The sequence below is a fragment of the Falco punctatus genome (assembly GCF_963210335.1).
Source record: "Falco punctatus genome assembly, chromosome: 1".
In the NCBI taxonomy this organism is placed as follows: domain Eukaryota; kingdom Metazoa; phylum Chordata; class Aves; order Falconiformes; family Falconidae; genus Falco; species Falco punctatus.
Window position 1 is genome coordinate 39,184,844 of NC_137580.1, and position 12,284 is coordinate 39,197,127.

The following is a 12,284-nucleotide window of genomic DNA, read 5'->3' on the forward strand; positions in this document are numbered from 1 at the left end:
TAATAGGAGAACAAAGGATCCATTAAGCAAACAGAGGCATTAACTCATATCATCATCAGGATGGTAATTGTACCCATATCCACTGCTTCACAATTAGCCATGGTTTTTGTGAAATGATCAGAAATCAACAAAAAGGGCAGGCAGCGGTTTATATGAATAACTCTGACAGATTCTGGGCGAAGGGGAGGAAAACCCCCTCCTTCCTTCCCTGACCCGCACCCCGTCGGGGAGGGCAACGCCAGGCACCCCGAGAGCTGCCGGGGGCCGGCCGGGGCGCAGGCCCCGAGGAGGGGCAGCCGGGCCGAGGGGGGTCAGCCGGGCCGGCCCGGGGGGGGCGGTCAGCCGGCCACAGCGCTGCCACCACAGCCGGCCGGGAGAGGCCACCCCGCGGCCCCGGCCCGGGAAGGCGGGCGGCCGCCGACCGAGGGTCGCCACTCACGGCGCTCCCTCCCCCCGGGGAGCCAGGCGGAGGAAGCGAGGGGGCTGCGGGCACTTCTCAGAGACCACTATTGATAAAATAAGAACACAAAATCTCCTCACTGCTTCCAAGTCCCTGGGAGAGGGGGGCAAGGCGAAGCCTGCCCGAGCCCCCCGCCCTGGCTGGCCGCCCCGAGTCCCGCCGCACCTGAGCGTGGGGCCGATGCAGGCCGTGTCGGTGCTCTCGATCTCCCGCAGGATCCGCTCATGCTCCGCCGCCGTCTCCAAGCTCTCCAGCTCCGCCATCTTCCCCCGCTCCATGGGGCTCCGCCGGCCGGCCGGCCGACCCACCTGCCCTGCCCTGCCCTGCCCTGCCCTGCCCTCCCCGCCCCGGGCAGCACCAGCAACCGGGGCCGCCCGCTCCGCTCCGCGCGGCTCGGCCCGGCCCGGCCCCGCCGCGCCCGGCACGCCGGGAAATGTAGTGCGGGCGGGCGGGAGGCCCCGCCGCGGCCTGCGCCGCCGCACGCCCGGCAGCCGAGAGGCGGGGAGGGCCCGGCGGCAGGGGGCGGCCCCATGGCGCTGGGGGGGGCGAGGCCGGGGTCCGCCGGGGCGGCGGGTGCGGAGCTTCCCTGGCCGGGCGCGGCCCCGCGCGTTCGGTAGTTCCCTGAGGGGCGCGGCCCTGTGGCGGCACCGCCGTGAGGGAACACGGGCCCCTTGGCCGTGACACCCGCCATGAGGGGACACAGCCCCGTGGCAAAGACACCATGCCATCCCCTTGAAGACAAACAGCCCCATGGCCGTGACACCCACCCCGAGGGGATACAGCCCCATGGCAGAGATCCCATGCCATCCCCTTGAAGACAAACAGCCCCATGGCAGTGACACCTGCCTTGAGGGGACACAGCCCCATGGCAGTGACACCATGTCCTCCCCCGTGAGGGGTCACAGCCCCACAGCACTGCTGTGTTGCCACCCACCATGAGGGGAGGTCCCAGCGGGAACGAACCTGTGTCACTGCCCAGAGCAAAGGCATGACCCTGCCCTGGGAGGGATGAACTTCTACTCCTGCCCCAGCCTGTCCCTCAGCCCCATAAATGATGTCACCCCCACCCTGAGAAGGTGTAATTGACTGTGATCCCAAAGAAAAATCCCTGCTGACACCAAACCACCTTTCAGCTTGATCCTAAAAATCCCACCCGCTGCCAAGCCCCAGCATGTGCCCCCCAAGCTGCACAACCCAAGAGGCATCTTCAGCCAAGGACATGGCGGAGCTTCCTCCAAAAAGCACTGCCAGCCCTAGAGACACCTTTGGATATCAAGGTCTCAAGGTTTAACGCTGCCTCCCTTGGAAGCAGCCAGTTATTATTGTTATTATTTCTTGTTGTGAAAACAATGCTGGAAGGGTCACATTCCCAGCCAGGCGTTATCAGGTGCAGCAGAGCTGTCCTTGCGCGGGAACCTGAGGCAGGGCAGGGATGAAGAGCAGGACTGAGAGCAGGCAATGCACACTGCCATGGCTTTCTGCATTTGCTTTTGCTGTTTCATCTTCCAAGATATAAATATAACTACACTAATTGTATGAGCACACCTCGGGCTTCCCTCACTGCTGCTTGCTGAGGGTGAGCACTGCCAGTCTGAATATCCCAGTATCATCACTGAATTAAGTGAGAAAGGGATAAAAGAAATTCCCAAAATATGATGTACCATGACTGGATCAACACAGGAGGGGCAAGGAGAGCCTGGCAAAGACTTTGTTAGTTCACGTGAAGTTCACCAGCTCTTGCACATAATGCCTGCGGTTGCCAAACACGGTGCCGTGCAAGACCAGATGGATGTCACTTTGGATGTGCTAACACCAGCAAGGAAATCTGTCCTCTGACCGCAGTCACCATGGAGACATGGTAGAAGCTTTCTGAGGACCAAGAAGCAAAGATACACGTCAGCGGTGGAAGGAAAGTGGATAAAAATAGGGTGATTTCTGAGTCCATCAGCCTGGCGCTGCCTTCCCTCGGGCTGGGTCAGGAGCTGTATGGGGGAGCACGGTGCATTTTGTGCCTGCCTCCCCCAGCTGCTCTGTGCTGCAGGCAAGGTCGGGCACCCATGGCAGCAGGCTGGTGCTTCCAGCACCGCAGCTTACAGGGGCGATCTCCCACGGCAAAACACAATGACAGCTGCTGCAAGGAGCAAATCATTTGTGATTTTAACTGCAGACTGTTGAAATGAGCTACCTGTGGCTACGGGAAATATATATAATGTGCTGCTCGATGTGTCATATGTACCCAGCTCTGGTGCAAAATCTGTAGATGCTATCAAAGCTAAGATTACTGTTTTCATTCAAATTAGCAGGAGCTTGTGCTGTTAGGGACTGAGCCAATATTCATGAAGTCAGCGGTAACCATTGCATTGTCTTCACTGAGCTTCAGAAACAGCATTAAACAGTGGCTGAAGAGTGAGAGGCTGGCAACAATCCTTAATGCTTTTCATTACAGGAGAAGAACTGCTACGAATGACAGCACTGCCAGGTTCAATCCCGAATGCTCAGTTAGGCAATGGTGTTACCACAAATCAGGATCTCAGAAAGAAGGTCTAGTTTTCTCTGGTATGAGGACACTGCTTAGTCCACTAGATTACAATAGAAGAGGTTTAGGCACAGAGATGGAAACTTAGAAATCAAGTAGTCATCAGATTCTGATGTCTTCAGTCTTACTTTAGTCTCACTCTCCTGCACCAGCAGAATGAGGACCGCTGTCTCAATGCCACAATGTAGCGCTTCAGCAAGAAGAGGAGACCAGTGCATGGAACACGGTGTGACTCAGCCAGCAAGACCACATCCTGGAGAAAAGCAGAGCGTTCACCTCCACAAAGCAACATAGGAATATGCTATGAGGCACTGTAACAGTCTGTCTAAAAAGAAAAGTTAGGTTTTGAATGGAGTATAAATAAATATTTTTTAAAAAACTGTTCATCAAAATGTTGCATTTTTCTCACAAAGGCAAAAGCACCAAAGCCACTTCCATAGGTTCATAAATATCCACATCAAACGGGGATGGAAAGGGATATTGTTACCTTGCAGGAGGACCTTCTAAGGAGCACCAACCACAAATTTTCTATACATCAACTGGCTTCTAAAGCAACAGTGAAATCTGAGCATATTTTTAGGCAGAAAATTCAGTGCTTTTTTTGCCACCATAGAAAATCCCACCTGGCCTCTGACTTCAAATTCCAGCCGCAGATCTCTTTCTACCCTTCCTGGTAGAGTTAGAAGTCTTATCAAGTCTTTGGGGTTCACGTATGGTCCTGAGGTCTGGGATCAACCATCTTCCCTGATCACTTGAACATATCTAGTTCTTGGAGCCTTTCACTCTAAGGCACATTTTCTAGTAATTTACTCATTTATGCATTTTTTTGCAAAAATTGCCATATTTCAAGAAGCAGACAGAGCAGTGCCTTTAGTAACAAGCCCAAATATAATCCATCTGCTCCTCCTCAATGTTGTGTTGGTACCACTGCTGGTACCATTAAGCAGTCCTGTCAGCCGCGGGGTCGTGCGGAGGCTGATGTTCAGCTGATTACCCACCATCACCTTCAATTCTTTTCAGGCTGCTGCCACCTGGGATAAAATTTTCCGTTCTGTAAAAAAAGCTACATTCTTTGTCCCTGGACACAAGGCATTTGGTCACCTTCGCATGAATATTCATTGCTTGCGGCTGGCTTATCGAGCAGTCTGGGACTTGCCCTTGTTATTTGCTACCACACAGGCTTTGTACCATTTGAAAGCCTGTCCTCAAGAAGTTTGTTTATTCTTACCAGTCACTGACATAAGCATGCTGAATTTGTATTGTTCTAATTTATTAATCAAATCATCATGCAGTACCAACACAAATGCATCAAAGTTGTCTGTTACCAGCTCATAATCTCGTTGAAAAATTGTATCGAGTTTGCCTGACAGATTCTATTTCCTTTAAAACCGTGCTGGCTGACATTAACTCTTTTACGTTCCCTTAATTTCCTACTAATGAAGTTCCATATAACTGTTTTTTATGGGACTGACAACAGCATGATGAAGCTTTAAAAGCTCTGCCTTTCAATTACTGACCTCTCATTAGTGTTTTCCAGTTCTCCAGAACTTCCCTAGTGTTCCAAAACTTCCTAAAAAATCAATGTAATGGGCCAGAAACCTCGAGCAGCCTTTCCCCAGCCTCGTGGGCAGGTCACCTGGGGCTTCTGGTTCAACAGCCTACCTCTGCCTGCAACCGCTCGGTCTCTTCCTCACTGCTGAAATAAAAAGTCATTGCCAACTGTCTACAAATTACTGTGGCACCTGGGATCTTCCCAATTCCAGGACCAGTCGTAATTCTTCCATTTCACAAGAGCAACACCACCATCAGAATTTCGTGTTTGTTTGTTTTTTAAACTTAACAATCTCTTTCTTATTGTGCTTATTTTGGTTTTTCACATTGTGCTGTTACTTTGCTGAACTGTTTTCAACATCTTCTGGCTTCTCTGCTTCCTTACCAGCTCCCCACTCTGACCACTGGCTTCTTCCCTTCTGGTTGCCTCCATGCTCTTGGGACCACACCTACATTCAAATAACGACAGGCAGGCGCGACACCAAGCTACTCTTATATTTGGTCTCACCAGTGTCATTCAGGAAAACACAGCAAAATGAAGGGGCTAGAAAACAGATCCAGGAATTAAAAGTAGAAAGAAAGGAACAAACAAGGCCAGATGCTGTTGAACTGGAAGACCAGCCTCCTGCAGGGACCTGTGGAACTCGTCCCGCATGCCGTTAGACACTCAAATAATCTCAAGCAAGCTTTCTGGGCAGGTCCCTTCTTCTGGGCCGTGGGCTGGAGTCCTGCAGCCCCTGTAGTTGCTTCCACACTCTCCTCCTGCATCCCTAGCCTCCGCCTTCTCCCCACCTCTCCCTTCTGCCTTCAGCAAACCCCTTTGGCCATAACCCCATTCTCGGCCAGGCTGGGTATCCACAGCGTTTGCTTTCTCATACCCCATCACTCGAGGCTGGACAAGGAAAGGCACACAGTGTTTCTAAAGCAACAAGAACGCTGCTGGTGCTGACTAAGCACACAAGTCAGCTGGTCCTGTTTGCTCTGGGTGTGCAGCAGCCGGGTTTCCTTCTTAAAGGCTGACCTTTAGCACCCTCCGCCTCACCCCCAGGGCTGAAAAAATCTCTGCTGCACAGAGAGGTGCCTGCATTTCATTTATCCCCCTCCCTCAGCTGCCTTCCGCCTTTTTGCCGCACAGTACCAACTCAAAGCACCCCCTGCGCGCCTGTGAAATGCAATCTCACCCTTTCCAGGGGGAAGAGCTCAGGACTTGGCTGCCCTTTTGCAGAGAGAAGGGGAAAGGGCTGCAGCTGGGATGGAGAGGCAGAGGAAGTGAGGATCCATGGGGAGCCGGCTGGCTGCTCCTCGTTCTATGGAGGGTGGGAGAAGCGCTGTCAGCAGCTGCTGCTTCTGAGAAGGGCCACAGCTCCCTCTGCACTGATTGCCACTATCCCACACACTTGGATGCCACCCACAGCAGCAGCAGCCAGCCTGGCTTGCCAGAGACTCAGTACAGTGATTCCATCGTGGCTCTTGGCCAGGTGCCCTTGCCTAGACCTGGTTCTACGTTGTTGCCCCCAGGTGCATTCATGTCCACATGTCAGTAACCACAATATAATCCGGTCTTCCACAATGTATTTACAGAGGATAAATCCATGTTTTCCAGCCACTAGGCTCTATGCCTAAAATCCTGTTTGGCTTTATATTTCAGGACAGAAATAAATATTTAAACCCCTCTGGTATTATCACACTATTCCCCAAACCCCTGTTTGGGACATACCTTGATGCTTCTAATTATGACTCTTGTTTTCTCATGCATTTTATTATACCTGTTTTTTCTGAATACAGACAGACTGAAACAGCAGCGAGTGGACTTCAGCCACCAAGTTTTGGCTTTCAGCCTTTGTGGAGGATTTTTCAGATCTGAGCTTCTGGTTTAATTAAATACAGGGATGGGGATCTCTGGTGGCAGTTCTGGGTTGAAGATCTTTGGGCAAGCTGTACTAGGATTCCTAAAGTCCTGCCAAAACCCACATGGCATCACATAGCTTCATGTAGGCAGGATTTGAAGACCAAGGAGATGGATCCCCATCTGAGGCTCGGAGCTGCTCTGTAGCTCCGGAATGTTTAGCTGAACCTGGGAAGCCCATGCTGGCAGAGAGCAGCACAGTGAAGGAACAGGCTGGTTTCCCTGTCTTTGTTTGGAAGCAGAAGGACAAACACATTCACCCTTTAGCCTGAGCAGTGCGTGATATATTTCTACTCCATGTACGTCAGGAAGTGGTTAGCACCATTGCAAGCACTGAGTTCTGCTCTCTGACACAGCTTGGGGCTGCCTGGCTCACCCATGACAGCAGCAGAAGGGGTCGTCATTTCTGAGTAGGAGAGAGACCCTTCCTCCTAGCCTGCAATGCGGGGAGATTTCCTCCCTGCATGTTCACCTTCTCATCACAGACAGCTGCAGGAGTGAGGTTCCTGCTGTGCCGCTCAGCCTGTCCTCATTATCCTTGCTGCCGTGACACCCAGGCAGACAGCAGCCCCGCTGTATGGAGCAAAAGATCTGCTGGCATCCAAGGCATCTTGTCCTTAGGAGGTCACACAATTAGCTGCTGAACATGATGAGATCCCACAGTTGGGGTGGCCTTTGGTCTACTATAACAACAAGCAGAGCTCAGGAGCAAAACCACAGTTCTCCCTTCCAGCAGCCCATGGGTAGTCATGGCAATGATGACTACAGCCAGGGCCACCTTGTATGACTTCTAGCCCTGCCCTTCTTGGGTGGTAACGCCAGGCAGAAATACCCAGGGCTCTTCCTGAAAGCTATTGTTAACAGGCCTTTGCAGAAGGAATTTAGTGCTTCCCTTACAGTACGTGTGAGCCCTGGGAGTGTTACGGCAGCTGCTGCTTGTGAGCACCAGCTCCACAGCATTGCCATCACCCCTGCAGCACACCAGGTGAGTTTTCACCCCTGGAAGCCCTTCTGCCTTCCCCTGGATTTGTGGGAGCCATGTTATAGCCATCAGAAGCTGCTGAGAGCATTGCAAACACACCCGCACAATAGCTCAGTGCCACCAGGACCCGTGCCACAACAACAAAGTAGCTTGGGTGGCTTCTCCAGATAAATTCAATAGATACGATCGCATATGATGGATAATTTGGGCAATTTTGATAATACGCCAGTAGGTATTTAAAATCAGCAGCACCAAGAGAATTTGTACCCCTCTGCCACTTCTTTGCTGGCTTACACACACGACTCTCCTTCTCACTTCAGTGTGCTGCCCAGGAGCCGAGCCCCCAGGGCTCCCCCCCTCCTCCCGGGGACCCTGGGCTCAGGGGGTGCCCGCAGCTCCCTCCAGATTTTAAATGCCGCTGACACCTAGTGCTGGTTCTCTCAACTACAGCCTGAGCTGCAGAGGAAGCCCCAGCCCGATGGATGAAGAGCCAAGGGGTTTGTGGTGTGCCTGATTTCGTGATGCTCACTCTTCTGGATCCGACTTCACCTGCCTCCCGCTTTGTGAAGGTGAAGAGGTGCCTTCACTGTGTTGTCCCTGCACAGGACAGTGCCACAGGGTCTGTCTACATCAGCTGCAGAGCTGTGCAGCAACAGCAAATCCTACAGGAACTAGGATGGTACTCAGGGCCCAGTGTCCCCACTGCACACAGGGTCGGAGGGAAGCAGAGCATCTTCCTTCTTTTAAGGGAATGACCATTGCTCTCACTGGTTCTGGTACACCTCTATTCATTTTCCTGACTAATATCCTGGAAAGAATTCAAACTCTCCTGTTGCCAGAGCGTGGTCCTGACATGCAGGCTGAGACCCTGGCTGAGCAGCTCCCAACACCCCAGGAGGGGCTGTGTCAGCCTGCTCATTCTCCAACAGCTACACACTCACCCAGGGATGAGGTGATGCTCATATTCCTTGGGGGAAAAATCATCCCTGGACCAGCCCCACCAGTCCCATGTGCCTTCCCCTTACATTCATCCAATGCTGCCCAGGCAAAGCCTGTGTCACTAGCTAGGGAAGGTGTCCCTGTGGTGGAGTCACATCCATACAACAGCTCACCTTCCAGAGCTTTCCCAGCTCTACCACCTTCCCAGCCTACCTTACATCACTTCTGAAAACCCAGTGATGACCTTTCTACACACAGCCCTTCCCACTCTTCCTTACACCATGCATTAGATGCTTCTATACAGTATTTCTTGATGTACTATTCAAATCCCCAGCCAACAGCAACCATTTATGTTTTAAAACATACTCTCTTGAGAGAGTTCCAGAGCAGTCCAACCAAAATGCAATTTTGTTCCTAGTTCCTAGCAATTACACCAAAATTGTATTCCACTAAATGCCCTTTTCCAATATTAATTTTTGCAGCCCTCCTCTGCTCAGGTAACAGCTGCCATTTCTGGAGTCTTTCTTCCATGAGGAAACTTTCTTTCTGGGAACTATCCCTGCAGTCCTATGGCTGGTGCTGGATGATGGATGAGGAGAGGAGCTAGCAAGCTGCAAAAACACCGATATAGAAAGGCAGGCAGGAAAAAAATCAGAAGAAAAAAGAAAAGAAAAGAAAAACGCCAGGGCAGTATCTACACCCTTCACTGGATTTGGCCCTTAGCCCAGGTCTCCTGATGCTAAGTTCCCTACCCTTACTGCAAACCATCTCCTTTTCTCCCCAAGGTGCTCTGGCAGCAGCACTTCCAGGGTGCTTGGAGGAAGGATAAGAAGAGTGCTGGTACTTCTTGTCTCTGAAGACGTAAAATATGAGACTGCAGCAGACCCTGAAATTGCTGAGCAATGCTTAGGATTGAGCGTTCCCCAAGAAAAGTGAAATTGCCACCATCAGCATGATTATATCAAATTAAAATCAGAGGGCTGGAATACCTCTGCTGTGGGGAAGGGCTGGGAGAGTTGGGGTGTTCAGCCCGGAGAAGGGAAGGCTGCAGGGAGACCTTAGAGCACCTCCCAGTGCCTAAACAGGCTACAAGAAAGCTGGAGAGGGGCTTTTCACAAGGGCGTGTAGTGGTTGGCCAAGAGGGGATGATTTTAAACTGAAAGAGGGGAGATGTAGATTAGCTATTAGGAAGACATTCTTCCCTGTGAGGGTGGCAAGGCACTGGCACAGGCTGCCCAGAGCAGCTGTGGATGCCCCATCCCTGGCAGTGTCCCAGGCCAGGCTGGACGGGGCTTGGAGCAACCTGGGCTGGTGGGAGGTGCCCCTGCCCATGGCAGGGGTGGGACTGGGTGGGCTTTAAGGTCCCTTCCAACCCAAACCATTCTAGGATCCTAAAATCCAGTGGAAGAAGCAAACTGCTGTAAGGGGAGCCAGAAAGCATCTGGTATAAGAACACAAACACCAGGGAATGAAGCTTAACCTCTATAACTAGGCAGGCAGAGATCCTGACATCACACTGACCATCACCAAGCTGCTTACAGAGCGTCTCCACCATGCACAGTGTCCATCACGCGACAGAGGAATATGTCTTGGATACAGCCTTAGCAGTTTTGGTCATAAATCAGATTTTGCTGACAGGTCAGAATCTTCTTGTTTTCTTCTTGTTGTTTTCTTCTCTTGTTTTCAGCACACAGCACGCCACCCTACAAGCCGCCCACCTGAGGTCAGGAGATGCCCTTTGCAGCATAAAGCAACATTCAACAAATCCTTAACATGACTGACTTAAAAAGCAAGTCAGGGACTGAAAAGACAGCTGATCTGAGGGGGATATTTCATAGCTTTCATGGGTTATGGAAATTTATTTCCCTATTATATCAACCAGTCTTCATAGTTTGAAAGTGCCTTGACTTCAATAATATATATATGAGTTCACATTATACATTACAATGTGATTAAGTAGTGGAATTTTACTGGAGATTTTGGTATTGCTCATACTTAGGTAAAACAAACTGAAGGGCAGCCCAGCCATGGAAATAAGGAGTTTGTTTTTTGGAAGCTTAGAGCTGTCCATGAAAGCTAAAGGATTCCTCGGGACATCCAAGGTAAGGCCAACATCCCAGCCCCTCTGACACATCTCTGAAACCCTCCCATCATCATCTGGCATCAACCATATCAGGGTGCTCTAGTTTGGCTGAGGCACTCATCTTCCAGTATAAATCAATATTCACACCACTCATCACTGGTCTCCAGTTGGACATCGAGGTGTTGACTGCAAGTCTTTGTGTGTGACTATCCTGCCAATTATTTATCTGCTGTGTAGCCTGCCTGTCAAATCTACATCTCTCCAGTTTAGAGACAAGAATGTCATTTGGGACAGTGTCACAGGCTTTGCACAACTCCAGGTAGACGGTGTCAGTTGCTCTTCCCTCATTCACCAACACTGTAACCCTGTCATAGAAGGCCACCAAATTTGTCAGGCACAATTTGCCCGTAGTGAAGCTATGCTGGCTGTTACCAATCACCTCCTACTGGGCACAGAGGTGAGATTGACTGGTCTGTAACCTCCCAGGTCTTCCTTATTTCCCTTTTTAAAAACAGGGATTATGTTTCCCTGTGGCGACCTCACCGGACTGCCGCGACTTCTCAAATATGGCTGATAGTGGCTTAGCCACTTCATCTGCCCATTCCCTCAGGACACATGGATGCACTGCATCAGGTCCCATGAACCTGTGCACCTTCAGGTTCCTTAGATGGTCTCAAACCTGATCTTCTCATACAGTGGGCAGTTCCTCATTCTCCCAGTCCCTGCCTTTGCCTTCTGCAACTCGGGCTGTACGGCCGGAGCACTTGCTGGTGAAGACCGAGGCAAAAAAGTCATTAACTCAGCTTTCTCCATATCCTGGTAACCAGGTCTCCCCTTTCCTTCTGGAGAGGGCCTATGTTTCCCCTATATTCCTTTTATCACCAACGTACCTATAAAAGCTTCTCCTGTTGCTCTGGACGTCCAAGTCTACCCACCCAAGGTCAAGGCAGACACCACACCGGCAAAACGCAGAATCTGGCCTCCATAAATGATGTGTCTGAGCCAGAAGAGCAAACACAGCAGTGGGACTTCCCCAAGGAGCAGGCGGCAAGAGAAAAGGTAACAAGTTTTTGTTCTTTTCCTACAGGAGGCTGTAGCTGCCAGGGCTCAGGTACCTCCAGAGGTTATGTGGTATTGCAGGGCAGCTGTGCGAAAGCAGCACCATGAGTGCAGGAAATCATTTTGCCAAGGCTGCAATGACAAGTAGCCAAAAAGATGCATCACATCATCCTCAGCTTGCCTAAATATGGACAGTGCAAGGTGCATCCTTAGCGAAGTCTGTTTTTTTACCAAGGAGCACAAAGGACAGAATGAGACATTGGGAGGAATCTTATGGATTTATAATTTCTCTGCAGGTCGACACTCCAGTGCCAGCTCTGGGCTGGTTTGGTCACCAGTTCCTCCCTCTGATTTTTAATTTTTAGTGAATATTAGCACAAGAAGCATCCATCAGCTAGAAAAACCTGCTTCCCAGACCCTCACTCCTACTTCTACACCCTTTGGTGTAGCCTGGTAGCAGGTTGGATGGAAGAAATGGTCTGCTGGAAGGGAAATCCAGCGAAATAATAGTTATTTCCAGCTGGCCCAGTTCCGTGTTGAACACAGCTAGGTGGGACAGGATGCAGTGCCTGGCTGGGAACCGGAGCAAGAAGCACGAGGGATACAGGAGACTGGAGCTGCCAAAATAGGAAGGGGGCAACTGGCAGCCACTAAAGCAAGTTCTGCCATCAAGAAGCCACTTGTGGAAAAAATACACATTTGCTTTTTTCTTTTTTTTTTTTTTTTTTTCTGATGATCTGAGATTTTACTGAACATGTAAGGTTTACT

The 12,284-nt window shown here is 50.8% G+C and overlaps 1 protein-coding gene across 4 annotated transcripts in view; it reads right to left on the reverse strand.

Moving 5' to 3' along the window:
• Positions 1 to 1,430, reverse strand: part of EXOC6B (exocyst complex component 6B) — a 311,854-nt gene extending 310,424 nt beyond the window's left edge. For all 4 annotated transcript variants that reach the window (XM_080379561.1, XM_080379560.1, XM_080379559.1 and 1 more), the window contains exon 1: positions 626 to 1,430. In XM_080379561.1, coding sequence (XP_080235687.1) covers positions 626 to 1,341 — 716 coding nt within the window. In that variant the 5' untranslated portion in view covers positions 1,342 to 1,430. The remainder of the gene's footprint in view (positions 1 to 625) is intronic.
• Positions 1,431 to 12,284: the final 10,854 nt, after the last annotated feature.